This window comes from Manacus vitellinus, unplaced genomic scaffold (assembly GCF_001715985.3).
Source record: "Manacus vitellinus isolate BGI_N305 unplaced genomic scaffold, ASM171598v3 scaffold_6_pilon, whole genome shotgun sequence".
Lineage (NCBI taxonomy): Eukaryota > Metazoa > Chordata > Aves > Passeriformes > Pipridae > Manacus > Manacus vitellinus.
This window is the reverse complement of record NW_021940750.1, coordinates 20,980,123-21,006,344: the sequence shown is the minus strand read 5'-3', so window position 1 is coordinate 21,006,344 and position 26,222 is coordinate 20,980,123. Positions and strand designations below refer to the sequence as shown.

At 44.4% G+C, this 26,222-nt stretch overlaps 3 protein-coding genes across 10 annotated transcripts in view; 2 read left to right on the top strand and 1 right to left on the bottom strand.

Moving 5' to 3' along the window:
• Nucleotides 1–1,198: 1,198 nt before the first annotated feature.
• Nucleotides 1,199–8,231, top strand: LOC103758741 (acyl-CoA-binding domain-containing protein 4). The gene is made up of 9 exons (XM_018082738.2): nucleotides 1,199–1,485; nucleotides 2,471–2,494; nucleotides 3,270–3,392; nucleotides 3,916–4,103; nucleotides 4,816–5,015; nucleotides 5,339–5,430; nucleotides 5,818–5,872; nucleotides 6,551–6,648; nucleotides 6,794–8,231. The coding sequence occupies exons 3-9, from the start codon at nucleotides 3,299–3,301 to the stop codon at nucleotides 7,006–7,008; spliced, it is 942 nt and encodes a 313-aa protein (XP_017938227.1). The 5' UTR covers nucleotides 1,199–1,485; nucleotides 2,471–2,494; nucleotides 3,270–3,298; the 3' UTR covers nucleotides 7,009–8,231.
• GSTZ1 (glutathione S-transferase zeta 1) lies at nucleotides 8,041–21,468 on the bottom strand. 6 transcript variants are annotated; one of them, XM_018082740.2, is made up of 9 exons: nucleotides 21,433–21,468; nucleotides 18,352–18,403; nucleotides 13,433–13,500; nucleotides 12,684–12,764; nucleotides 12,084–12,209; nucleotides 11,477–11,552; nucleotides 10,556–10,608; nucleotides 9,201–9,250; nucleotides 8,041–8,421 (listed from the first exon to the last, which is right to left on the bottom strand). In XM_018082740.2, the coding sequence occupies exons 1-9, from the start codon at nucleotides 21,451–21,453 to the stop codon at nucleotides 8,295–8,297; spliced, it is 654 nt and encodes a 217-aa protein (XP_017938229.1). In that variant the 5' UTR covers nucleotides 21,454–21,468; the 3' UTR covers nucleotides 8,041–8,294. The 6 variants fall into 6 exon arrangements, with proteins under 6 accessions (XP_017938229.1, XP_008923199.1, XP_017938233.1 ...); XM_008924951.2 differs by lacking the exon at nucleotides 21,433–21,468 and adding an exon at nucleotides 18,960–19,091; XM_018082744.1 differs by lacking the exon at nucleotides 21,433–21,468 and adding an exon at nucleotides 18,960–18,974 and having other exon boundaries at nucleotides 13,433–13,552.
• Nucleotides 21,469–22,369: 901 nt separating this feature from the next.
• The window catches only part of POMT2 (protein O-mannosyltransferase 2), a 29,122-nt gene continuing 25,269 nt past the window's right edge, over nucleotides 22,370–26,222 (top strand). For 2 of the 3 annotated variants that reach the window (XM_029964201.1, XM_029964200.1), the window contains exons 1-4: nucleotides 22,370–22,456; nucleotides 23,244–23,348; nucleotides 24,407–24,515; nucleotides 25,383–25,491. In XM_029964201.1, coding sequence (XP_029820061.1) covers nucleotides 22,397–22,456; nucleotides 23,244–23,348; nucleotides 24,407–24,515; nucleotides 25,383–25,491 — 383 coding nt within the window. In that variant the 5' untranslated portion in view covers nucleotides 22,370–22,396. Of the gene's footprint in view, nucleotides 22,457–23,243; nucleotides 23,349–24,406; nucleotides 24,516–25,382; nucleotides 25,492–26,222 lie in introns of those variants that run through there. The other variant, XM_018082793.1, reaches the window with a different exon arrangement.

Sequence of the window (26,222 nt, the reverse complement as noted above, 5' to 3'; positions counted from 1 at the left end):
AACCCATAGTGGTCCCTTCTGCAGGTCTCTGGTGTGGGAAGATGACTGGAGAATGGATATTTTCATGGCCTCATTGAAAGAGATGGACAAAGGCAACCCTGTGAGGCTTGTCCTGACTGTCAATGGACAGGTAAAACAACTGACATTCTCCTCTCCTCCTGCCTGGGATCCCAAATGTTAGTTTTTGAGCCACAGAATTTCTTCTCCCATCCTCTCCTTTTCCTTTTCTTTGCTACTCCAAGGTAGAGCTAACAAATGCGGATCTGAGCGCAAGCCCTCTGTGATGCTCCAGGCATACCCTCTAAACACAGCTTTGTCAGAACACCTGTGCTGCAGGAGACTGGCAGCAGAGAGCAGTTCACTTCCAGTTCCACTCTTTCCTGAGTCTTACAGAGTTATTTTACCTTGTACTGAAGCCCTTGGATTTAGCATATTGCAGTGCCTGGCTTTCCTTTTCCTTGTTTATTCTGTTGGTGCGGGAGATGAAATGTGGGCTATACCACTGGAGGGAATCTGTCCCTTGCAAGACATCTTTTTGCCCACCCTTTGAGGCTGGGGGCTGGCACAGTTGCTATGTCCTTTTATTTTGTCACATTTTCTGCCACAGCTGCTCCGAGGTGTCTCCAGCAGTACACCTGCTCACCCCTTCCTTGTCCCAGAGACTACCCAGTCACCAGTGTTTCCAGCAGATGATAGACCTGTTGGCCAGGATCTGGAGGATCCTATTGAGGTATGTGTATCCTGGAACCTTCCTCTTGTTATTTCACCCTCTCCTTAGTAACTTTCCCCCTCGCCAGTGGCCATTCACTTGATGTCTAGCAGAGACATTTGTTGCTACTCTTTTGGTTAGACATTGCTAAGAAAGTTTTGGAGCCAAAGATTCACTTGTGCTAGAGAAAGATGTATTCTTCGTTGAAGTGCCTTTGGAAAGGTTGAATTTAACGGTGCTTGGTGGGATGATTGTACAGCCTGTTTACTACTGGCACAGAGGGCCTTTTTGCCCTTCCAGTTGCCTTGTTCAGCTGTGCCCAGCAGCCTAGAAGTGGACCGCAGCACACAGCAGCAGTTAGCTGCATTGCTCAGCATCTGTTTGGCAGCTGATACTGTTGGCATGCTGGCCCTTAGGACTCAATGGGAGGATGAGCCTGAAAACAAGCACCATGTGAAACTAATCTCTGGCCCAGTAACAGACAATTCACAGTAGCCTCAGGTCTTCAGAGCTGATTTCATTGGGACTCTTGTCACAGGTTAAGAGCCAGAGCTCAGAGGTGGCTGCTAGAGGATCCAGGCCTGGGAGGAAGGATGTCCATGCACCACTGAGGGCCCTGGTAGTGCCCTATGCCCTGAGGCCACCATCTGGCAAGGTGAAATCCAATGAGACCTGGAGAAATAGTCCTGTCCAAGGACCACCAAGAGTCCACTCCAAGAAGCCCAGGAAAGTTTTATTTGAACCCACAGCATCTGAGAGAGATCTTGATGAAGAAGGTAATTATGGTAGCTTCTAGCTTTATTCTGCAGGTCTTGTCTGAATGATCAGTCAATGCTGCTGGGCTGCAACTTCCCACCCCACTTCTCTTTATACCTCCAAGGCATGAGGGGCTTGTCTGTGTTGGCTTGCAAATGCTGAGAATGCTCTTTATTCCTGGATCAACTGATGAATTTTTGCCTGTCAGGAAAAGGCCAGAAATAAAACACGGGATATTCCTAGCATCAACACTTTGTACCATGACACAATATGCCTATCACTTCATACAAGTAAAAAAGTTTTATAAATGAAGGCGAATATCATTAGCCTTGTGTTACAGAAGAGTAAATTGAGGCACAGGAAAGTTACCTAATATGACATCCTGTAACATCTCCATTAGTCTGTTTGTTCCCCTACTAAGAGCATGCCACTTGGTCCATAAAAGACATTGCTTATTATTACAGTATAGAGAATATGAAAAGGAATATATATATAATTAGCATAATTGTACTGACTTTTCAGTAGTGAGCAGATAACTGCCAAAGGGTTTGGAAACAAAACCTTAGGCTTCTGGAGTGTGAATTCCAAGTCAGCTCTAGGGTGTGACCAAGTTTACTTGTAAAAACTGGACAATTACTCAGTGGTACCCATGTGAAATGACTTATTGGGACTTGGCTTGCTTCTCACAAAAGCAAATATAGCTCCATCCTTACGCTGCAGGCAGTATGAGAAGGGGGAAGTGAGTTTCCATCACAGGGGTAAAATGCAATGGTGACAGCATGATGGCAGTCGAAGGAAGTGTCCCCTACTCTTACCTGTTTTGGGGATTTCTTCTGATAAGACTTTCTTCATGATTCTTTATTTCGCACCTTGTTTGTTGCAGTGAGGTAGTTTTGTGCTGGGGGTTGGAAAAAGGAAGATCAAAGGGCTCTTAAACTGTGACGATTTCATGATATGTCTGCTGTCTGTTTTCTTTATGAGGCCATCTCTGTGTTCCCTCTGCAGATCTGACTGTGAAGGAGTTGCAAGGTGAGGATTTGGTTCCTATTGCAGTTTGTCTCTTCAGTCACTCGGTGATGCTAGTCCTTCCCTTTAACGTCAAAAGCCTCTCATGCTTTGCCCTGTATCTCCCCAGTGATCAAGGGCAATAAGTACATTGTGTGTATGTACTGTTCCTCTCCATGCAACTGCCATCAGTATAGGTGCTTCCAGTACTGTCAGGCTCTCCAATATGCTTCTGTAGCCCCTCTGAATCTCAGGAACACCTCTGGGTGCATAGCGCTTTGAGGAAAAGGGTAAGATGTGGAATAGACTTTGATTTAGCTTGCTCAGCCAACTGCAGAAGCCTGGGAGAGCAAAGGAGGAGGAACAGAGCAGCACGAGGAATATCTCTGGAAGCAGCTCCAGGCTTCTGATTGTTCTATCTTGGGCACTAACAAGCTGTCCCTGGGTAGCCTTCCGTTGCTAGGAGTAACACAAGGGATAGCACAACTGGGATATCACTTCTGGGGATGTATAATCAACGGACATCCAAGCCTGTCTGAGGTGGAAGCCTTGTATGCATCCTACATCCAGCTACTCTGCTCACAACGTCTCTCCTAGTACAGCAGTTATTCCCCTGAGCCAACTGAAAAGGTTCCTCAGGGAGCTATGTCCTTTGCCACTGCAGAGTGAAGGGACTGAGGCCCTTGCCTTCCCACTTCTTCCCTCTAAGCATTCAGCTGTCTTGTTCTCCCCAGAAAGGAAGGCAGCTGAGGGTGTCTTATATCACTCTGCTCACAGCCCTGTGCTCTCCTCTCCTCAGGCAGTCCCAGCCCTCGGTGGTGCCATGCCATGTGCCTCAGTGACCTGGGGACAGCTGTTCTGATTGGTGGAGAAGGTGTCGATCAGCAGTCCTGCAAGGATGTGCTCTGGAAGCTGGAAATTGGTGGGGACTTGAGGGCTGTCAAAGTCAATGAGGGGGGCTCAAGGACAATTCATGAAAATGGGAGGGGGCACTTGGGGGTCTGTGCATATGGAGGGGACAGCAAAGGTGTCACATCTAGTGCGGTCACCAGGCTGAGCTGACAGCATGGAGTGCCATGTGAGGCTCTGGGGTTGTATGTGAGAGACCTCTAGGAGCTAAGGTATAACTTCCAGATAGAGTTGGGGGAATTTTAAGGGGTAAAAGCAGTTTGCAGTCTGTGCATGGTAACTAGTGAAGTTGAGGTACGACTCCAGTGCATTGTGTCTTTCTGCACCTCACTGGTCCTTTCTTTCACCTTGCTATTCCCCTTTATTCCTTATACAGGAGGAATTCTGTAAGAGTTCCCTCTAGCCCTGAATCAAAGGAGAGGAGGAGACAAAGGGAGCAAAGGTTTTGAGTAAAGATTTTAGGGCATATTTTTAAAATCTAGATAAATCAAGAGCATCACTGAACTCCCACACCATCTCTGATGTTGCTCCCACAGACAGTGATTTGTGGCTTCCAGTGGATTTCCAGCTACAAAACACCATGCCATCATGCTTGCATGGTCACACAGCTACCTATGACCCTGACACCAAGCGTATCTACATCTTTGGGGGCATAAGGGAGGACAAAGACTACAGCAGCATTTACATTCTGGACACGGTCACCTGGAAATGGCTCCTCGTGGCTGTGAGTACTGCATCTCTTCCCAGACAAAAGCACAGGAAGGGTGGCAGGTTCTGCCTGAATGTGGCAATCAATGTGCCTGTGTCCTTATTCCAGTAGCCTTGGTCCACTGTTGTTGCAGGTTATCTGAGATGCTTAGTTGGGTTTGATAGATAAAAGAAGGCTATGTTGAAAAGCCACAAGCATGACAGAAATCAGGAGCTGTGCCTACAATGAACGAAGCAGGGTGAAAAAATGGTTGCTGTGTCTGGCCAGGCTCACGGGTGGGAGGTACAAGCAGTAGAGGGAAATGGTCTCTCATTTTATATGGTGCCATTGAGAGTAGCACCAGATGCTGAGGTGAAGAGCTGGTCTTCTCAAACCAAGGACTGCTCTGAGTACAGCAGAATTCTGAGAAGAACCTGTTGGCAAGGGACTATCTGTCCTTTTCTGGGCTAAGGTACAAGATGGCTTTTACAGAGTAAGCCTGGATGAGATCTTTCTTCCATGTCATCTTCTGAGGAAGGTGGTGTGGGAGATTGACTTCCTTCTCTTATCAGAGCATTCTGGTGGTGCAAAGTATGCAGAGAATGTACTGTCTACTTGTGCAGCAAAGATCTGGCTGGGGAGCCAACAAAGTGGAAGCTGAGACTTGTCAAACTCATTGCCCCTTTCCTATGGGTCATGCAGCAAATAATGTGCTTCTTGTCATAAGCATATGTTGAACTTTTTCCAGGCTAAAGGGAGGATACCAGTGCTCACCTACCACAGTGCAATTATCTACCAAAAGGAACTCTTTGTTTTTGGAGGAACTTTCCCCAAAAAGGCATCACTGGCAGTTGGACCCTGCAGCAATGTGCTCTATGTCTTCAATCCAGAGCATGAAATTTGGTATCAGCCCATCTCAGAAGGGGAGAAGCCTCTGCCTAGGTTTGGGTGAGAGTGCTTTAATTCTAGCCCTCAGAAAAAGAGCAGGAAACCTCTGGTCACCTTCCCTCCCCCATCAGTGTTATTCCTAAAATATTAGGTGATTGTTCTCCACCGTTTAGTCCTTAAAATAGGGCTATGTTTTGAGCAATGTGACTCTCAGTACTGTCTGTCATAAATCCTGATGAGATTGTGTCCTTGGGCTGCAGGGCTATGGGTAGAGGCAGGTGTAGACTGAAGCTGTGGCACCTCAAGAGAAGAAGCCAAGGCTAAAATGGAAGTTTTGGGAACTTACTGAATATGTTTTATTCACTTGCTTTCCCTCTGCCCAGGCATTCAGCTACTCTACTGAAAAACAAGCTGCTGATTTTTGGGGGTCGGAGGACTTCTCTTTACCTCAGTGACATGCACATTCTGGATCTGGGTAAGAAAGTCTTGGCTGCCTTGGGAAGGTCCGTCCTAAGACAGGGACTGGGGGGTGAGGCATGCTCAGTGGGAAGGCAGCAATAACAGTGTAAAAGCTCCTGACTAGACAATGGAGATGGAAGAACTATGGCGTTAAAAAAAAGAAGGGAAAAAAAAAACAACAACCCCCCCAAAACAACAACAAACCAAAAAAACCTCCCACCAAAACAAACCCCCACCTTTCTGGGGTGATAGAGGAGGGAATAGAGAAAAACAAGACTGCTTTTTTTGAAGCAGCTGGGTAATAGAGAAAGCAGGTTGCTGATGTGGCAAAGCATTGAAGTTTTTGTCTAGTTATGAGGCTGAACTTTTTGGACATTTCACCTGCCTTTTCTCTGGCTGTCAGGTTTCATGGAGTACACACCAGTCCCCCTACTCGCAGGACAGCCTTCTGCACGTTGGTAAGATTGTATTGCAGACCAGGATCTATTTTCTTCCTCTGTCCTTTCTCCTTGAAGCCAGGTTTAAACAGTGCTGGTGATCAGACCCCGTTGCATATCTCTGTCCCAGTAGTCAAAATACAGTGACTCCTCTTCTGTGGGACTAGGAATTCCTGTCCTTGTTGGTGCCCCTATGGTGCTGGGGTGTACAGACCCCTCAGTCTCCCCGGCAATCTGCCTTTCAGGCTAGGGTAACCTTTCTGCTGTGTGCTAGTGCACTGTATTGTTTGGTCTCCTCAGTACTTGGAGAGGTACCGTAGCACACAGAGAGGAAGAACCTCCTGTACCAGGACTATGCTGGACCTAATGGGACACAATTGCCCATTAGAACAATTACCTAAATCAGGGCAAAGCCCATCTAGCCTGCTATCTCCCCCTACTAGAGCAAAACACAGGACTTTTGATAGGTCCTTCTGAAAGAATGAGGTGCTCTTCAGGCCTGATCATGGCCTGATCTGCAGAGGCAGCTCTTTTAGGGTTATTCAGCAAGTCAGGTTAGAAGAGAAGCAGAATTTAACTTTCTTTCTGCAGCTTAGCCCCCAACCTTCTACTGAAGTCTGCCCATCTCTGCCCATTGCTCTGACTGAGACTACCCCTTCAGGTGCTGCTGTAGTCACCTTTGCTTTGCTTTGGTTGCAGTTTCCATGCAGCTCTGGCTGTTTCAGACCAGAAGGTTCTGATCAGTGGAGGCTGCAATGCCATGGGAGCCCTGCATGATGCCTTTGTCTTCCACCTAGGTAAGTGACTCTCCTGCCCTGTTTCCATAGCTGAAGGTGACTGTGGGGCTGCAGTGGCGTTCCGGAACACCTAGTCTGGTCCATTTGTTTCATCCCTTGCACTAGGAGTGGGTTTGTCAGTATTGATAGCTCCTTTCTACTTCAGATACTCTTTCATGGAGCACAGTGATCCACCATGACCTCTGCTCTGTGCCTCGAGCTGGCCACACATTGCTTGACCTGACTCCCACCCACCTAATAGATGTGGACAAGGAGAAGAAAGAGGAGCACAGCCTGCACACGGTGTTGGTCTTTGGGGGCTCCAACTGTGCAGGAACCTTTTACAACAGCACAGTCAAGATCAAGCTGGACCTAGGATAATGCAGAATACTCAGAATGAGCCTGAACAGCAAGGGCTCTTCACCAGCCTAAATGCAGACATGGATGGCAATAAATGAGCCCAAGCAATGTTGTGGTCCATGTGTCTGTATGTAGGTGAATGCCACCTTGGCACAAGAGACTGGAGGTTTGTAACATCTTTCGGAAGGCTGTGGGTATTGTTCTCTTAGGGTAGCTGATATACAGTATCAGACTGGCAGAAATTCCATCCCCTATGGATGTCTTGGTACTTGGGCTCGGGTGCCAAAACATTCAGTGAGATCTGATCTAAGCCTCCACAGGAACACAGACAAAAAGATCTGGTTTTCCCTTCTTGCCCTACAGGTTTTTGGGCTGGAGTTCCTGGAGTGCTTTCAACTCTGAAGGTGACTCAGGTGTTTCGTTTCATTTGGGATGAGTGGAATGGGATTTACTCCTGCCACTTGGAAAGTTTTCATAGTGAAAGTATGATTCTGGTTTCAAGGGAACCTGAATGGGATTCCCTTAGGCAACAGTCTGCAGCTGAAAACTAGGAAAACACCTGGAACAGTGTTTGAGGGAAAAGGAATATAATTTTCAGTGTATGGGAGAAAGCTGTTTTTGCCTTGCTGACTATGGCACAATCATTTAGTGTTTCTCTAGACAGACCTTTATGATAAATTCTGTGCGACTGCTGCTACATAAGGAATAGGTACAAGTCCTCTGTCCCAGGCAGTAATTCTCTTATGTGCAAGGGGTGGCAGAGTTGCTGACTTAGCTCTTTCAAGATCTGTGAGACCCAACAAAGGTTAGGATTAAGCTGTCTTCCATCAGAGACTAACTCTTACTGTTTATATCCATGGCACTGATGACTATGCCATAGCTCTGAGGCAGCTCCAAGGACAAGCACAGTCTATACACTGATTCCTTGATGCTCTTTCTGTAGATGGTAGAAAGAAGCTGCACCTATGGGGAGTCCAGAATTGGCTCAATGCCTCACAATTGTTTGTGGCCACATTCCCCAACCCAAAGCCATACAAAGGGAACTTATGATAATTATAGATGCTTCTGCTTTAATCTGCTTCATGGAGATAGATTAGATAGAAAAAACTAGTAGCTGTAAGCATTCCAGCACAGGCATACTCCTCTTAGTTATCCAGGCTCCTTGGAGGTCCTCTGTCCTTCTTCCCACCCAGATGAATGGGAGACAATAGTACTAGGGCTTCCCGCTGGCACTGAAGTCCTACTCAGACTGTAGGGGTTGTCTTCTTTGTCACTCCAGCTGACTAGATTTAATGAGTAGAAGGGCTTCAAGCTCGCAGCTCTGCAGGGGTATCTGGCTGCCGGCATGGATGGCTTACTTTGAAGGCCTCTAACTCCAAGAGAGCTTTATTTATTCTGGTTATTGTGGGATATGGACCCATGTCCACTTTGAATCTGCAAAAGGAAAAGAATTGATGAAGTACTAAGAGTTGGACAGCCAGTACAGCAGTGAGCAGAAGGACAGAGCAGTATGCTATGCCTGCCCAGTATGGGAGAATCTCACAGTCATTTACAATAACAATAAAGATTTGTCCTCGTAGGTTTAAAATGCTAGAAAGGTTAATTAGTTCCTGGAGAGGCTGTGAAGTCTCCTTCTCTAGAGATACTCAAAACCTACCTGGATGCAATCCTGTGCCACTTGCTCTAGGTGAACTTGCTTTAGCAGGCGAGTTGTTGGACTAGATGACCTCCAGAATTCCCTTCCAACCCCAACGATTCTGTGATTCTGTGATCTTTACCAGGCTTTTATATAATGTGCAGCACAGGTAAGGAGGCACTCTGCTTTTCCTGGGAATCATGCAGCCATTACTTGTATGTGTTTAATGCTTTAAATAAATATAGATGAATCTTTTCCTCCTGTGTGCTGTCTAAATATAAGGCAAACAGGGAGAGAGAACGTGGAGTGTGGGCAACCTCAGCTTTTCTAAGGTCATAGATCATGTTTCCCCCCAGGGCCCTCTGAGAAGAGAGCACTGCTCCTTATTTCTAAGAGCTTCAAAAAGAGACAATATTTATTACATAGGATAATTCATGGAGAGAAGAACCAAAACTGGATAGGGCAGGCAGAATGGATACTTTCTAACAGACACAAGGAGCAGCAGAAGGCAAGGTCTGACAGCCCAGCACAAAGAGTAGGTGCCCTTGAAGAACGCCTCAAGTTTATCCTTAATTACCTTTCAGCATTGGCAACTTGAGGCACCAAGCACAGATCAGCCATGGAAACCTACAAATGTAGCAGAAAAAAGGGGTTACAGTAACTCAGAGCCTGTTCCATCACACTTCACAGCGGTGGCAGGCTTCAAGAGCAGGATAGACATTATTTTATCAGCCAGTACAGAGGAGTTGTCATGGCAATCTAATTATTTAATCCAGCATTAAATAATGCAACAACAGTACAAGGAAAAGAACTTCATAGCAGTCACTAGTAGAAGAAGCCATCAGCCTTTAGGGTTTTTTGGTGGTTTTTGTTTGTTTGTTTGGGTTTTTTGTTTTGTTTTTTAATTACCAGCCGATCATGCTAGCCTGAAGGACACTGCTTCTATGGCAACTGCCTCTGAGCAAACAGGTCTGCTGGCAAGCTGCAGAGGGACATGATGGAGGGAGAGTGGCGTTTGCATGGCTGGGAAAAGATGAGTAAATATTGCTTGTTTGCACTGCAGGAGTATCAAGCAGCTCCTGCCAATGTCAAGACTTGATATGTGATAGGGCCTCTGCACACAGGCTCAGAGACTTGCAACCTGAAAAGAAGACTCAAGGACAAGACTGCCAGCTGCCTACCTGCACAGAGGCAGCTGCCCCTACCCCACTTCCCAGGTCACAAAGTCCTGGGTCCTTCTCAGAGAACACATTATTCTCCAAGATTATATCTCCTAAGTAGCCTTTGCCCTCCAAGGGTTCCATAAGGCTGCTACTAGACAATTCTCTGCATCACAGGATATTGCAGGAGCCTTCCTTTTTCCCTCAGCTTTTATAAGAAAGATCCATTTGCCTGCCAAGCAGAACTACTAAATGGAAGAAGCCTGAGCTGCCTCTAGTTTGGTAAGGGTAAGAACAGCTTGTATGTGAGCTCTGTGAAATCTGTCCATGTTAAAACTGGAGAATCAGAGCAGAAAAATACAAGTTGGTTAAAGATTTCACAGAACAGAGGTAAGAACTGAACCCATGTTTCTTAAGCCAAGATTTGCCCCTGTGACTACACTTTTAACTGCAGATCTCTTAAAGATGAAATATATATCATCTGTTTCCACATTGTCTACTAACAGCCTGATCCTAGATACAGCTGCAGAATCTGGCCATCAGCAGGTTATAGGCAGGGACAAGTAAATATCTCCGTAACTCTTTGTCACTCAGTAATGGCCTAAGTAGGATCCATGCAGCTGTTTTTTCTTATGGTGAAGGCACTGCATGTAACTTCAGGCACAGGATGGGGTTGTGCTCTGTCTCCTCAACTAATTTTCTTTCCTATTTTAGGGAAGATACTGGCATTTTCAGTTCTGTAATGGTACACAACACTCTCTCAGATACTTACTTCATCCCCCACACAGTAGCGTCCAGCAGTGTGCTGTAGAATCTGCTCCAGTGCTGTCAAGAGAGGTGGTACACTGGAGTGAGGCATTGGAAATTCACTTGAAGAGGACACCAAAGACATTTTAGACTGATAATTATGAACAAGGGCATTTTGACCATGAACAGAGTATGAAAAAGGACCAATTTGGGACAGAAACTAGAAGGAACAGGAATCTTACAACGGCTTAGTTATGGGAGTCTTTAGGGTCCTTCAGGTTTTTTGGACCCAGGGTGATTTCAGTTGCTTCAGACAATGCAGGTGAAATACTAAGAGGATAATGTAGAAATATGTGAAAGGAGAGGGGAGAAATGCAAAGGTTCAGTCAGTTTGTGTCTGTCCAGAAGTGAAGGGGGCCTGTCATTGCAGCACATGGGAGAAATGGTTTTGAAGAAACAAAAAGCACCTTACCTCTAAAGAGGTAAAAAAATACTCTGCTACTTGCTAGACATTGTTGGAGTTTGCCATCAGATATCCGTTGTCTGATTACAAAAGCAAATACATATATATATATGTATATATAGATAGAACTTTAAAGCAAAAGGCACTAGCTTGGGAGCAGCTGGATGGAAAGAATTGCTGTGAGCCCTCATGCTTCAGAGTGAATCAGCTGCTGTGTGCAGGATGGCCCCAGACTTCCCCTCTTCCATGTGCAGCAGTGGTAGTGCCCTATGGGCAGCATCTTTCCTCTGAGACCCTGGAAAACTACCAGTCCTGGGCAAGGGACTCTGGGCAGGAAGAGCACTGTCTCTGTGGCAGGGCAGGACCACAGCACACTGGCCTAGAAGCTTCTGTTGTTCTGCTTGAAAAGTCAAGTAGGATGCCAGTGGTGCAGCAGTTTGTAAGGTCAGTCAAAATGCTGATAATTTTAGATGTCGGATGTACCTTGAAAGCCAGATGCAATACAATTCTGAGCCCATTCCATTTTTCTCTCCCCTATTTGTTTCAGGACATTCAGGTTCTGCAAAGGCAAAGCAACCTCTAGGTTAGATGACTGTTGCTGGATGGATCTTGTCCACTGTGTCATCTGGGGGAGGAGAGGAAAGATAAGAGTTGCCAAGCCTGAACCCCTAGCCTGAGCTCAGTGGATTGGGTCAGCCCTGACCTCACCATCATTGTATCATGCACCTCGCTGTATCTTTTTCTTGGCACTGTCCTTCCGTAACAGATCCCAGGGAATCCCTTTGCCTCTGCCTTTGGATTGCTCAATTCTCTTCTTCTTCTAATGTCCTAGACCCAGCAGTAAAACCACATGGGTTCAGCTGTTTCTGGAAAGAGCCCTGGGATGTTATAGGATTTTCTGTGTTGGAAATACTGTACTGTTGTTGCCACTGGCAGATCAAGCACAGGCTAAGCACAGATATCATCTGCTAACTCACAAGTCTGAAGTTCTGCCACCCTGTTGGCTGGCAACAATTTAAACAGACTGAGAATTTCAGAGATGGAAATCCTTTCTGATTTTTTCATTTGCATAGGTCTGACAAGGCAGTACCTGGAGTGGTTGAATGCCTGAGACAATGTGATCAGCAATCATTCTGACTTGGGCTCTCTTCTTTGGATCTTGGGGCAGGAGTCTGGGGTTAGGCCGTGTCTCTTCGAGGTAATGAATTATAGCTAGCTGTAGTGAACAGAGAGATAATGGGAGGTTACTGAAGAGCCAAGGAAAAGTTCACATCCTGAACACCTGGAAAGAGGAGCTGATCCAAGAGGATACAACAGCTTTTGAATGAAATTTGTAACCAGCACAGGGAACAGAATATCCTCTCTGATGTCTGCTTGTGACCTGTTGTCATTTAGTCTAGCTGTAATTTCAGGCAAATCCTGGCACAGCCATCTAAGTTAGACTAGAAATTGCTCAGTGAAAGGCAGAGTTATGAACCAAACTGTAACTGAACTCAAATCCTTGACAGCAGCTTCCCAGCAAACACTATGTGCTACTTCTGTTCCCAAGTGGGATTGTTTATCATAAATGCCATCTCTTTTCCAATGCACAGATGAGAGCTTTGGGGGAAAAGATAAGGCAAAGCCATCCCCTCCACATGGGGCAGCAGGCAGGAGTGAATGATTAACAGGGGTGAGGCTGGTAACTCACCGACTGAGAAAGGGTGATGCCATCAATTTTCAAGGCTGGGACTTGCTTCATTGGATTCAGTGCCTCGAATTCAGCGGAAAACTGTGGAAACAAACCTGAGCTTACTTTACAGCAATAAGAAATCCTTCTTTCTCTTTTCTTACCCTAGAACTCAGTTACTAAACATTTTTTTACCTGTTTTTTCTCTCTACTGCAATATTAATATTTTCAGTAAGTTATGCTATACTATTAACCTATAGCAAGCTCTCACTGGGGCTCAGGGATCACTGCATCCAGGGCCAGACTGCCTTATCGCTTGATAAGCCATCACTGCAATGCCCAGGATGGGTGGTCCTGCATCAGTGTTGGCATTACTGTTCTAGTTCTCCAACTCCGCCTTAGCCCATACTGGCACATTGAGCTGGTGGTATTACTAGGGCACAACTCCCTCCTAGGGACCCCCGAGTAAGTTCTCGTGAAGAGTTCTACCAATCCACCCCTTCCTTTGGCAGGCCCTTTGCAGCCCCCTGCAATATCATTTAGCATCTTTTGGACACATGCACCCTGACACACACACGCTTTCTGGTGCTAATTGAATGAGGTTGTGTCTGTGTTTAAAGTGCCGTGCAGCTTCTCAGAAGTCTATGCACCAGATATGTTCAGTCATATTACAGTAAGCAAGAGCAAAAGATCTTCAGCATTCTGAATTCAGTCACAGATGTTTAAGAGTTCAGTACCCTTGGAGACAGCAATGGTATCTCTATCCTTACCTGCTGTCCTCCATCCTTCACGAGGTTCACTGGCACCAGGTCATAGGAAATCCCTTTCAGAGCCAGTGCTAGGGAGAGCAGAGTGTACAGCTTCAGACAGGTAGAGTGCGACTATTTTCACTGGTAATGGATTCAGGGAAATGTTACTGTGGAAGGCGCAAAGGAGAAAGCCAGATCCACAACTTTGTGGGTGAAAAGGCTAGAAGGCTTTATTGAAGAGGAACTGAACTGAACAGGCAAGGATTGTAAGCAAAAAAGCTCCAACATAAAATGGCCTCCACCTTATATATGGTAGGGTAGGGAAGGTTCTGGAACAAAAGGTGGAGTTAAGGTGGGGCATGTAAATTATGACTATAAAGGAAAACATAACCATACATGGTAATGCACCAAAAATCAACCAATAAGAACACAGGTTTTACATACATCACAAATAAGGCATAATACATGAAAATATACATTATAAACAAGACACAAAATTCACAATTTCCCACTCCCAACATATCTTCCTTTTTCTTTATTTTAATAAAGATAGAACTGATTATATAAATTATTTGTAATTTAGAGGGATTTCAGCAATAAAGAGCTTCAAGCTAAACATGGGATAAAATGTTAATTTGTAATACGGAAGGAGATAAAAGAATTTTTGTTAAACTTTTAAGAGACAATAAGTAACTTTGAAATAGATGATATTAATGAAATAATATGTTAAGCCCTATATAAAAATTATAAAAAGAGAAACCTCCAAAATAAAGTTTACCTGAGCTTTTTGGGTAGCTCAACCCAAAGGCAATAAGGGTTGCCTCCACCCCGAGGATGTCGGTTGCCTCTGCCCCAAGGACCAGTGTCTCCTGCTCTACCAGCTAAGCTAGTCCTAGCCAGGTCACGAGACTGTTCACTTGCTTGTCCACTCCAACTTAAGGTTGTATGGTGGGTAATGCACTGTCGGAGGACTTTTCAGTACCTCGCCTAGCCCTTACCTCGCCTCCCTCTCGACTTGGGCTAGGGAACTGTTATGGGGGGTTCGAGCCCCGAGCATTCCCCTCGAGCTCTCTGGCCAAAGAATACTCGCCCTTGAACTTCTCATTATACTAACAACAGAAGTTCAATACAGTGCAAAACTAAGTTTGTGAGATTTCCAACTTAACGATAAAGGACAAAAATGTAAACTTGTTAACTTTTTAACCTTAGCCCGAGCTTATAAACGGATAAGAAAGAACTTTATCATTTTGAGGTTTTTCAAGTTTCCACACATTCATACTCTCACACAAAACATTCATGGAGGCCTCCTTCATTCACACAAACACACTATTGCATTCACCTCAAGAAGTTGATTATTTGTGGAGTTTAACCAACTATAAACATTTGTATGAATTGAAAAATAAACCATATGTTTAAATCATATAATTAGTTTCAGTGTATAAGTTCAAGTATGTAAGTAATTATTCCTGTAAGTTGACATTTTTTCTATATTTCAAAGTAAATATATACTTATAATAAAAAAGTAATTAATATATGAAACCAAAAATTGTCAGGAATGCAAAAACATTTTTTGTTATAAAACTGTTACTCAGGTGTCATTTATCTTTATTATCTCTACTCCCCCTTTTTTCTTTTTACTGACAAGGTATACATTATCAACTACTACATTAATGTTAAACCTTGTAAAAGTCAGATTAAACGCCACTTTCAGTTCCGTGGACTACATTTTTCGTCAGACTTCTTACAAGGGATTTTGATGTGCATGGCCTGGTCTCCCTGTTTCTTTTGTGTTTCTTACTTCTTGTATTTTTTGTATGTTGTTTGTTTCAATTGCTGTAGAAACTTGAATAATAAACTTAATAAAGGTGTTAACAATAACATTTCAGTATAAATCAGGTAATCAATTATCAAAATATTAAAACAATATATAAAATTATATAAGAAATATTCATTAAAATGCATGAGAACACACTCATTCTAAAGGTTAAATGGTTGTTTTCAGTTACGTAACTTGTTCAGTTGTTGCAGAAATTTGTAGGCAGTCCTTGTTTTCTTCAGTTGTTATCTTCTTCGTTGTGATGTTATTCTTTTTTCTTTAATAATAAAACTCAATAAATATATTAATAATAAAGTAAATCATTATTAAACAAAAATAACACATGAAGGTAAATAAGAAATACTTATTAAAATATATGAGAACATATTCATTTTCAAAATCAAACTAAAAAAGCAGCTGCTACACTCACACTTCATAAATGTTTTTGTTTGATTCGTTGGTAGAGATTTCCATAATCATCATGATATGCCATTTCTTCTACATATAACAGTCCTTGATTGTCGGGGACTGTGCTTGTAATTATAACAATTTGTTCAGTCTTTTGGTTTTTGGGTCTTTGAGATGTTGTGTAAGGGGAACGCTGTGGATTTCTAAAGCTTTTAGAGGGAGAAGTAGCATTTACATTCAGAGGAGTTCTCTTGCATGTTCTTCCCTTTTGACAGGCAACTGTTTTGGCAATGTTTTTGGCGGTGTCATCTACAATGGCTTTGAGGATAACAGTGCCATTCTTATAAGAATAAACTTGGACAACTTCAGGCATGTGTGTCACCAGCTCTAGGGTGGACTGGAAGCCTAGGTCTTTGAGGGGCAGTGGTTTGTGGATCATGGTTATGTACTGCTCTTCCAGCTCTGCTGGCGTTAAGCCCTCCTTGGCAGATATCAGTATGGCTCTCACCTCCTTCTTCAATACTTCTGTGAGTTGTGCTTGCTTCACTGTGTCTATGGATGTTATTGTTTCCTTTGGTTGGAGGTTTGAGTCTTGTATGCCTTGTGTATTGTATGTTGTTGTTACTATACCTTGATTCTTTTCTTTTGTATCAGATTCATTTTTTCCCAATGCATATGTTTTAAACTCTGACTTGAAGATGGTTGCTATTTCCTGATTATAAAATTCACTACTTTCTACTAGTGAACATACATTAGAAATATAAAACATTTTATCTTCTAACACATTGGTAGATGTATTTTCTGATTCTATAATAGTTTGTTTATCTTCATGATGTTTTCCACTTTTTTTGAAGAATTGATGAGAAGAATTGATGATGGCTAGGTTGGATTCTGCACGCTGCTTATTGGTTTTTATCATAGGGGTTAAAGTAGTAATATGATTTTCATGGACGCTGCTATCTTGGTGGGTGTTTATTTTTAGCAGGCTGGAAGTGCCATGGGCGTCGCCACCTTGACTGATGTTTATGTCAGTCACCCCAGAAGATGATGTCACCGGAGGGTTGCCGAAAATGGGCGTCGTTAGGGTCTTACTAGGGACAGGCGTTGCCATGGTGTTAGGTGATGTTTGTGTAGTTAAAATGCCATCTTGGGAGTTAGCAGGGGCGCCATTTTGCGAAGGGTTCCACGCAGTAGTGATCTTAACGCTATTTTGAGAACTAGTGTCAAGCTTGCCATCTTGTGTGTCTGTAAAAAGCCCGCCTTTTTGTGAGGGACTAAAGATGACTCCATTTTGATTTTTACTTTGTGAGTCATCTGGGAAAGCATTACACGGACTTGGATTTTTATTTTCCATTATTTCAAATTGTGATTCTCGTTTTTCTTCCTGGTTTTTTAGTTGTAATATATTAAGGATTAATGTCCATGCTATCAGAGATTTCGAAGCTTTCTTATCTCCATTATTACTTGCCATCCACAAAATTTTGCCAATTTTGTCCCACTCTTGACAGTTTAACGTTTCTGGGACTGGGTCTATATTTTTATTTGAGAATGTCCATGATTCTTGATTAAATTTTTAGATAATAATATAACTCCGATTCGTCTTTAGCTGGGATTCCATTTTGATATTAATTTTCTAGGACGAGTAAAAGGGGGTACTTAAGGTAAAAGATAATTTTGTTGTTGCTCACCTCTCCGAGTTAGGTGTTCTGATCTGATTTGCTATTCAGCTGTGGCGAGTGTTGGAGTTCAGTCTCGTTGCAGTTTTTCTTCAAGGGGAGCAGGCGAGTTCTTTGAACTTCAGAGACCTTCTAGTTGTGCCCTCTGCTTGAGCGCCATTTGTGGAAGTCACAAAGGAGAAAGCCAGATCCACAACTTCGTGAGTGAAAAGGCTAGAAGGCTTTACTGAAGAGGAACTGAACCGAACAGGCAAGGATTATAAGCAAAAAAGCTCCAACATAAAATGGCCTCCGCCTTATATATGGTAGGGTAGGGAAGGTTCTGGAACAAAAGGTGGAGTTAAGGTGGGGCATGTAAATTATGACTATAAAGGAAAACATAACCATACATGGTAATGCACCAAAAATCAACCAGTAAGAACACAGGTTTTACATACATCACAAATAAGGCGTAATACATGAAAAGATAATATAATACACTATAAACAAGACATAAAATTCATGATTTCCCACTCCCGACATGTTACCATCTCCATTTTAAAAAAAGACCATATCCCTCAAGGAGGGTGGTCTGAGTCCACTGAGAAGACAGTGCTCTTGGAAGTGATGGATCAAAGCACTAAAGATCAGTCCTGGCAAAACCACTGCATTTTTCAAAACAAGTTTTGCCACTCTTTGCAGCACAGCCCTTCCTGACTTGTCTTACAGAGGGCAAGGGACCACGTGCTCACCTGCAAAACACTGCTGTCTCAGTACAAGTAGGGGCTGTTCCCAGCCTTGCTTAGCTCTCAAGACCTGGGCATACCAGAGTCTGAGGCAATATCATGAAGGCCTCTTATCTGTTCCCCTCCATCCCACTTGCTCCAGGTAAGCTGTGGTGTTCCCTTCCCTCCCCCTGGGAAAATGCCTCACTGTTCCAGTTCATGTTTGCTGACCTCTCTCTTAATAGGTGATTGATTAATCGAGTTGGTGAAGGGGAGGATACTGCAATACCACTGAGAGGAAAAAAAAAAAAAAGAGATCTCAACACTGGGTCTTACCAATTCGCACTCTCCAAGAGCAGGAACTTCGGAAATAGCTATAAAGTATCGGCTGAGAAGAGAAGGACAGATAGAATGGTTATATGCTGGGAACACCAGAGTACTGTAAGGAGAAGAATGCATGAGCAGAAGGTATTTCAGGAACTGTAAGACAGGGAAGAGCAATGTTTGGGAAAGAGAGGACTCCTTTCTGAAAGTGGTTGTTCCTGATTTGGGCATCACTGTCTTTCATGATAAATACATGAAATAGACATGATAAAGACTCTAATAATTTAGTTGCACCTGATGTTTCCAGCAATGCACAAGTGACCTTAAAATTATTCCCTTTGAAGTTTCCCTTTTTGAAGTCCCTATCTGATGTTGGTATCTTCTATACCATCTTAGATTTCTGAAACCAATTCCACTGATTGTGCCAACCACCTGCACTGGATATTTGCATGGCATGAAACAGCTTTTTCAGCCTCACGGGGAAGGGCACGGCCTCTTTCCAAACAAGAAGAGCTTCTGCTGTTTGAGATGAAGGCCATGAGGACAGACAATTCATCTCTACATGAACTATAGCACCAAGGCACATTTCTCGGATGCTTCCACCCTGTTCAAGCTCTCACCTTTTCAGATGCCATGGTCAGTGTGTGCAGTCTACTCCAGGAAATAAAAAAAACCCCTTTGTTTTCCCTTTTAACTCAGCTGGGATGGGGGAAGGCTTTTCTCCTAAAACCAATGAGGAAAGGACTATGCCCCCAACTCTGTGCCAAGGACACAAAAAACAGCCAATCAGATTTCATCCTGAATCACTGCCCTCACCTCCTCCCAGCCCCAATACCAGAACTATTAACCAGATTTAAGCTTGGAAGCACATTTAGGAACTATCTTTATTTCCCTAGCATTTCATCCATAAATAAGATATCTAGAGAGCCTCTCAGGCTGTCAGCAGCTGCCAATGCAGAAATATGTCCCTGGGGAACAAAACAAAGAAAGAAAAGCCACATGCAGAATTTCCATTTCATTAGGGAATGACTGCAAGCTCTGGGAATGACTGCAAGCTCCAGGAACACGGGCTGCCTTTGCAGGGAGGTCCCTTAGGATGCTCCTGGAGCCCTTCTGCTGTCAGTGCCAGCCAGTGCAGAGGGTTTTCTACATTGCAGGACTAGGAGAAGCTACTATTCTGCTCCCAGACCAACTTTGTGCAAAATACAAAGATTGCTTTTTTGTGTAACGGTCTTTTCTTTCCACACAGGAAACTGGTATTCATGTATGTCTCTAAATAAACCTGTAATCATGTCTCTCCTTCCTTCCATAGATCCCATGGCATGCCAGGGATCTCTCTGCATCTCTGCTCTCCCAGAATGCATAGAAATTATTCCAGATACTGGTAGTAAGGCAGAAGAAAGCAGGGATTTGCCCAATGAGAGTCTGTCAACAGAAAACCAGAGAGACACTGAAGATCCAGTCCTCTTTGTAACCCTGATGCTTCTCTTACAGTTTAGATTGGTTCAAATAAGTTTAAATGAGGTATGTCTTTGATTAAATTACTCTAGCCAAATTTACTGGAAAATGGTTTATAAGTGAGGAGGGAAATGATGGCAGTATTGGCAACATTTTAGTGGACAGAGTATTTCCTGATTTTCTTAAATTCTCTGCTTCTGGGATCAGGGTATTAGAAATCTCAGCTATGCTTTTTTTTTTTCCCCCATATGTCTAGCCTGCCGGGTTGCAGGGAAAGAAACAGAAACTGTGGCTTCAGAAGAGAGATATACAGCATTCATGACATAGTATTTTTAGTTATTTTTCCTGAGGACCTTGCAAATGATTTTTTGGCTCAGAAATTTATGTCCTTCACCACATCTATTTCGGACTCTGGTAGAGACATTTCTTCTGATCCTCTCTACAGTTCTTTTTTGTTTTTGCAGCCTGTGCTATTATTTGGAATAAAGTGTACTAGCCTAATTGCCTTGCTTTATAATTTCAAGGCCCTTGGGGGATTTCACCAAAAGGAACATGGAAAACAACCTGTCATTCAGCTAATAACTGTGTGCCCAGAGGCTGGGGTCTGGACTGGTCTCTTGAGTTCATGCTGCTTTGCTCCCAGCAGCAGGGCAGATCACAGGCAAAAACAATCATCTAAGTAAAGATTAGAGACAGTAGGAGTGTTTTGTCCTCAGTGGACAGGTCCCACAGTGACACTGTATCTTTCTCAGAGGAAAAGCTGAGCACGGGCCAGGGAAGTATGAAAAAAGAAGTGCCTGCATTTAAAACCCCATGGGGTACAAGCCCCATAAGCTGCACATTAGACTGGCTGGAACTGGGATGGTAGAAGGAGAACAACATTTGCTTGATGTCTACTGAGATTTCTGTTTTGGTTCTGTTTTCATTTCCAGCATCTGTGAGGAAAGTTTGGGCTTAAATACCCGTTGAGAGTTAAAGTCTGGGAAATGCATTTCACTGTTGTGGAAGTTGGAAGAAATACCCCAAACTATGTGTCGAGTTCTCAGGTTTCCATGCCTGTCTACTTCAGTATGGTCTGCTCTGGATACCACCTCTTTCTAGGCTATATTCGGGGTGCACTTGGGAAGGCAAAGCCTTTCACCTCTTTCCTGAGACCCATGACAACAAGCAGGCTGCACACATACACTGCTCCTTGGGGGCTGGTGTAGGGGAAACCTCGGTGTCTGAAAGGCACCCCTTGTATTCTGCTGGGTTCAAATGTAAAGGTACAAGCAGAAACAACAGCTTTGCTCCTAAACTCTCAGTGTCTCTGCGGCAGGCCTTGGTGTTAACAGCGCACGTGGATAAACTACGATAAGTAAACACCAATGCTTTGAGAAGCATTAGTTTTATTCAGCAAATTCCTTGCTCTCCACTGAGACAGAGACACCGGGGCAGCAGTCCTCCCGGGAATCGCCATGGCGGCCTTTCCGGGGAGCCAGGGCACCAGAAGCCGATTGCGGCCGCGATCCCTGCGAGCGAACCGAGCCCCAAGCCCGCTCCCTCCAGCTCTGGCGCCGCCATCGTCCCCGCTCCCCTCCCGCCCGGCGGGGACGCTCCGCTCCGCAGGGAGAGCGCGGAGCCAGCGCCGCGTACCTTGGCGGCGACGGCGCTCATTCCCGTCCGGCTCCGCTCAGACTCGGCGGCAGCCGGGACTGCATCCCGGATAAATCCCCCGGCGTGCCCGCGGATGCCCGCCCTGCAGTCGTGCCCAGGATGCGCCGCTCCCGGCGCGGTCCGCGCGCGGCGGATCCTGTGGCCAGCCCGCGCCAGGGGAGCCCGCGGGGGCCGGGGGGGCCGGGGCGGCCGGGCCGCCCCACCGCTCCGCCGGTCTCCGCCCGCCCGGCCGCGCTGGCCCTTGTCACCTCAGCTTCGCCTCCCGCTTCAACCGCCTGCCGGAGCCGCCGCAACGTCTGGTACGGGCCGGGCGGGGCGTGCGTTCCCCCCGTGGCGGGCAGTGCCCGAGCCCCCGGGGTGCGGAGTGCGTGTCCGTGTCCGTTGTCCGTGTCCGCTCCTCCGGGAGCAGCCGGCGGATTGCGGCGGGGTTGGCCCTGACACCCAGCCTGCGCCCCGGCCTTGCCCGGCTTGGGAGAGCCCCGTGTTTATCCCAGACAGATGGCGGGACGGGACCCTGGCAGGGAGGACCCCAGGGAAGCGCTGCTCTCTCTGGCCAGCCCGCTCCTCGCCGCCGCTCTCGGGACGTGCTGCAGAGGGTCCTGGAGAGGCGGTTTTGTGGGACTGTGGGCGTCAGGCTGACTTCTTAACATCTCGGAGGTCAGCCTGGAATCAGAAGGCAGACTAGAGATTCTGGAGTGCTGATATCAAACTTTAAAAAAAGGGCCCATCCTAGAATGACTTAAGTATTTCCCAGTAAATGTAATGCATCATCTGTATTGAATGTGTGGCAGTAACCCTCTGTATGATGAAAAGATGAAAAGACTTTCCTGGATTTTTTTTTTACTGTCTTCAGCATTATAGAATATTGGTTATTGTTAAGTTTTGTTTTGTTTGTGTTTTGTTGGTTTTTTTTTCCAGTTGGGATGAAACTCATTTTGGGAAGATGGGAAGTTACTACATTAATCGGACTTTCTTCTTTGATGTCCACCCTCCTTTGGGGAAGGTAAACTGCTTTTCTGTTACATATTTTAGAAACCACAGGAGTGGGCCAATAAAAGTCTATTCTTGCCTTCTGGACGAAGGTTGTGATAAACTCCATTGTCTTTCCTGTTGTTGGGCATCATGATAATTTGCATTCTCTATCCACAACCTCAACTTGCAACTTCTTGTCTTTACAAAAATACTTCAAATAAGGGAAAACTATGGTATTGTACATTGGGTATTTGAAAGGCTTGAAATTAAAAAAATCAGTGTGGTAGTTATGGCTTGGAGGGGTTATGTCATAGCAGCCTACATTTGAAAGGAAACAAACAGCTTGTGATAACCTGTGTGCGAGTGAGATGCCTACCACAAAGGACCCTGAGAGCTCTGATTTTCTATTCTGACTTGTTTTAGCAACAGTGTGTAGTGCTGATGAAGATGCACTCCTACTGCCTCGACAAGGTTATCTTCCTTTCAGACTGAGTCTTCTGAACCTAAAGGGATAGGGAGCTATGGGAGATTCTAGAGAGACAGAATTGTCCCTGCTCAATCCCACACCTGCTATTTCTCTTTAGCATGCAGTCATAGTCCATAGCCAAAATTGTCCTGATTTTGCCTTTAGACAAAGAGCAATGTGTTTGCATATGTTATCTATACATAAACTCTTGTTTGGATGATATGTCTGAATTAAGTAGTTGTCCTCTGGATCAGTCTTGGCTTCTATAAAAATTTTACCTGCTGCTGGCTTCGGTGCTTTTTCCTCCAGTGCAAATTCCCTGACCAGTTTTTTTTTCACCTTTCCTCTTCAGATGCTGATTGGACTTGCTGGCTACCTTAGTGGATATGATGGTACATTTCCTTTCCAAAAGCCAGGGGACCGATATGAGCAGCACAACTACATGGGAATGAGAGGGGTAAGGTTCTGCAGGCTAGTATTGAGCTGATTAACTTTCCTGTGCTTTTCAATGCAGAGGTTTATGTCATAAGAACAGCTCTCCTGGATCGGGTCGAGGTCTCTTTAGCCTGGAGACCTGTCTTTAAGCTCCTTAGAAAAGTGTCAGTGGTTCTTTTGTGAATAAGTCAATGCCTGGCTGTGAGAGTTCGGGTAAGAAATTAAGGTGATTATTGAGGCCAACTCTTGCTGCTAGTCAGTGAGACTACACTCCTGTGTGGGACAGATATCTTGCCTGTTCTGCCAAGCAAATGTTGCTGAACTTGGGGTTCTGTCACTTCATTGTGCCTGGCTGCTCTGCTGGGGAGCCAAGGATGTCAAAAAGCCAGGATCATCCACTATCACCTGCAGTTTGACACCACTAGGGAGCTGAGTAAACTGATGGAGCCTGCAACAGGGGGGCAGAATTTAGACTTGTATTCATCTGAAACCCTGGCTGTACTGCTGTCTAGGAAGACCAAGAGCCATATAACTGACAGCAGATAAGACAAGCCAAAAGAAGAAACAATGTCCAATTGTTAGTACCTAGAAAGAAGAGTAAATCTTGGTTTAGTTTCTAGCAATTTGTACTGCTTGCTTTTCTTTTGATTTCTGTTCATTCTCCTTCAACTATCCTTGGTCTCATTTGTGTAAGGGAGGTGAATCTGGTCTGGTAAAGACATAAGGTGCAGGTGTATTTTGTTCTTAGATTTCATATTCTAGTATCTTGTTAAAATAAGTGGAGTATAGTTGATGTGTAGTACATTTACTTGACCAATCTTTTTATGAATATCTAACGTAGTCTAGCAAGAGGGTGACTGACTGTTGTTCCTGACACCTCTACAAGCAGAGTAAGTGTCTGTCCTCTGAACAGTGTCTTTGTTCAGTTGGCTTTTGTCCAATATTCTTAGTGACTCAGTTCAGCGACTGTGACACCTCCTGTTGTTGGTAGGTGTGGAAGATGAAGGAAAGGAAGGGGTGTGAGCACTTGTTCATCTTATGAAGGGTTATAACTTCTCCCATGATCTTCTTTTCCTGCAGTTTTGTGCGTTCCTTGGCTCCTGCCTGGTTCCCTTTGCCTACCTCACAGTGTTGGAACTGTCAAAGTCACTGCCAGCAGCCTTACTCACAGCTTTCATCCTTATTTTTGGTAGGTGTTTCTGCTACAGGAAAATTGAGTAACCTGACTGTTCAGATAACTTAATTTCTGGATTATCATGTGTTATCTAATCACTGGATATTTGAGTTAATGAGAGACCTTCTCAAAGGCAAAATAATTTCACTTAATATATGCATATATGAGGCTTTTTAACTGGTGATCCTCTTGAGAATATTACAGTCTTGTTTAGTTCATAGCTACTTCTGTTATTTGCATAACCACAGCATTAGACTACATTTCACCTCAATTTTAAGAATTTTTGTAAGATGTATGGTCAGGAATGATTTTGCGCACTAGTGATGTCTCCCCTATGAATTATATGAATTATAGAGATATTTAACAGCCTCTGCGTTACTACAGAAGAGTTCACAGTAAGAAATGGATAAAGTTCCTTGTTGAATTGAGCCAAATGGAGAAATTAACATTGCAAACAGAGTTACCCAAATTGGGGTTTTGTGGGGGCACACAGATATTAAGGCATGGAGACTTAAAATACCCAAGTAATATTCATTTCTTATAGGTACAGTTTGAAAGATGACTTCTCCTGTAGCGTGCTCTGGCACAATGCTAGTGCCCTCGGTAGATCGTTGCTGTCTGTAATGCTCTCCATTTGAATATGTTATCAGCACTTTCCAAATGGTGTTTCACAGATACTGTTGTACTGCCTGTTTTTTGGTTCTGTTGGGTTTTTTTCCATTTTTTTCCCAAGTAAAAGTTGAAATTTTCTTATCTCCTTCTGTTTCTAGAATTTCTCTCCTTCTCCTTGTCTTGACTATGCTCAGGAAACTGACTTCCCACAATCTTAGATTCGCTTTGGATCTGCAAGCCTTTTTGACATTGTTGTGTGTCTCTCTGCAGATACAGGCTGTATTACTTTGTCACAATATATTCTGCTGGATCCCATTCTGATGTTCTTCCTCATGGGAGCTGTTCTGAGTATGGTAAAATGTAACAGCTGTGCAGATAGGTAAGATAAAGATGATAATTTTGTAAAACTATAGGTATTCAACTTTCACACAGATAAAGTACTAGAAAATGTCCGCCATTGGTAGTCTGGGTGAATGGCTGAAATCGGATTATTTCAGGAAATTTGGAGGTGAAAACGGCTGTTGGTAGAGGAGAGAAATTTTTAGTATAAGTTTTTTTTGTAACTAGGGAGAAAGTATTGTGACTGGGGTACACCAAGAGAGAGGCTTAACCAGATTATTTTAGCATGAAGGGAAATTCTTTATTGGACATGGGCGGGAATATAGTTATCAAAGATGAGGAAAAGGCTGAGGTATTTAACACCTTCTTTACCTCGGTTTTCAACAGTAAGACAGGTTGTCCTGAGGACAGCTGGCTTCTGGAGCTTGTAGAAAGAGATAAGAATCTGAATAGCCCCCCTGTAATCCAGGAGGAAGCAGCGACTTGCTGAGCCGCTTGGACCCCCACAAGTGTATGGGACCAGATGGGATCCACCCAAGGGTGATGAGAGAGTTGGCAGAAGAGCTCACCAAGCAACTCTCCATCATCTACCAACAGTCCTGGCTCACTGGGGAGGTCCCAGATGACTGGAAGTTGGCGAATGTCACGCCAATCCACAAAAAGGGCCGGAAGGAGGACCCGGGAAACTACAGGCCCGTCAGCCTGACCTCAGTGCCTGGCAAGGTTACGGAGCAGATCATCCTAAGTGCAATCACACAGCACCTACAGGAT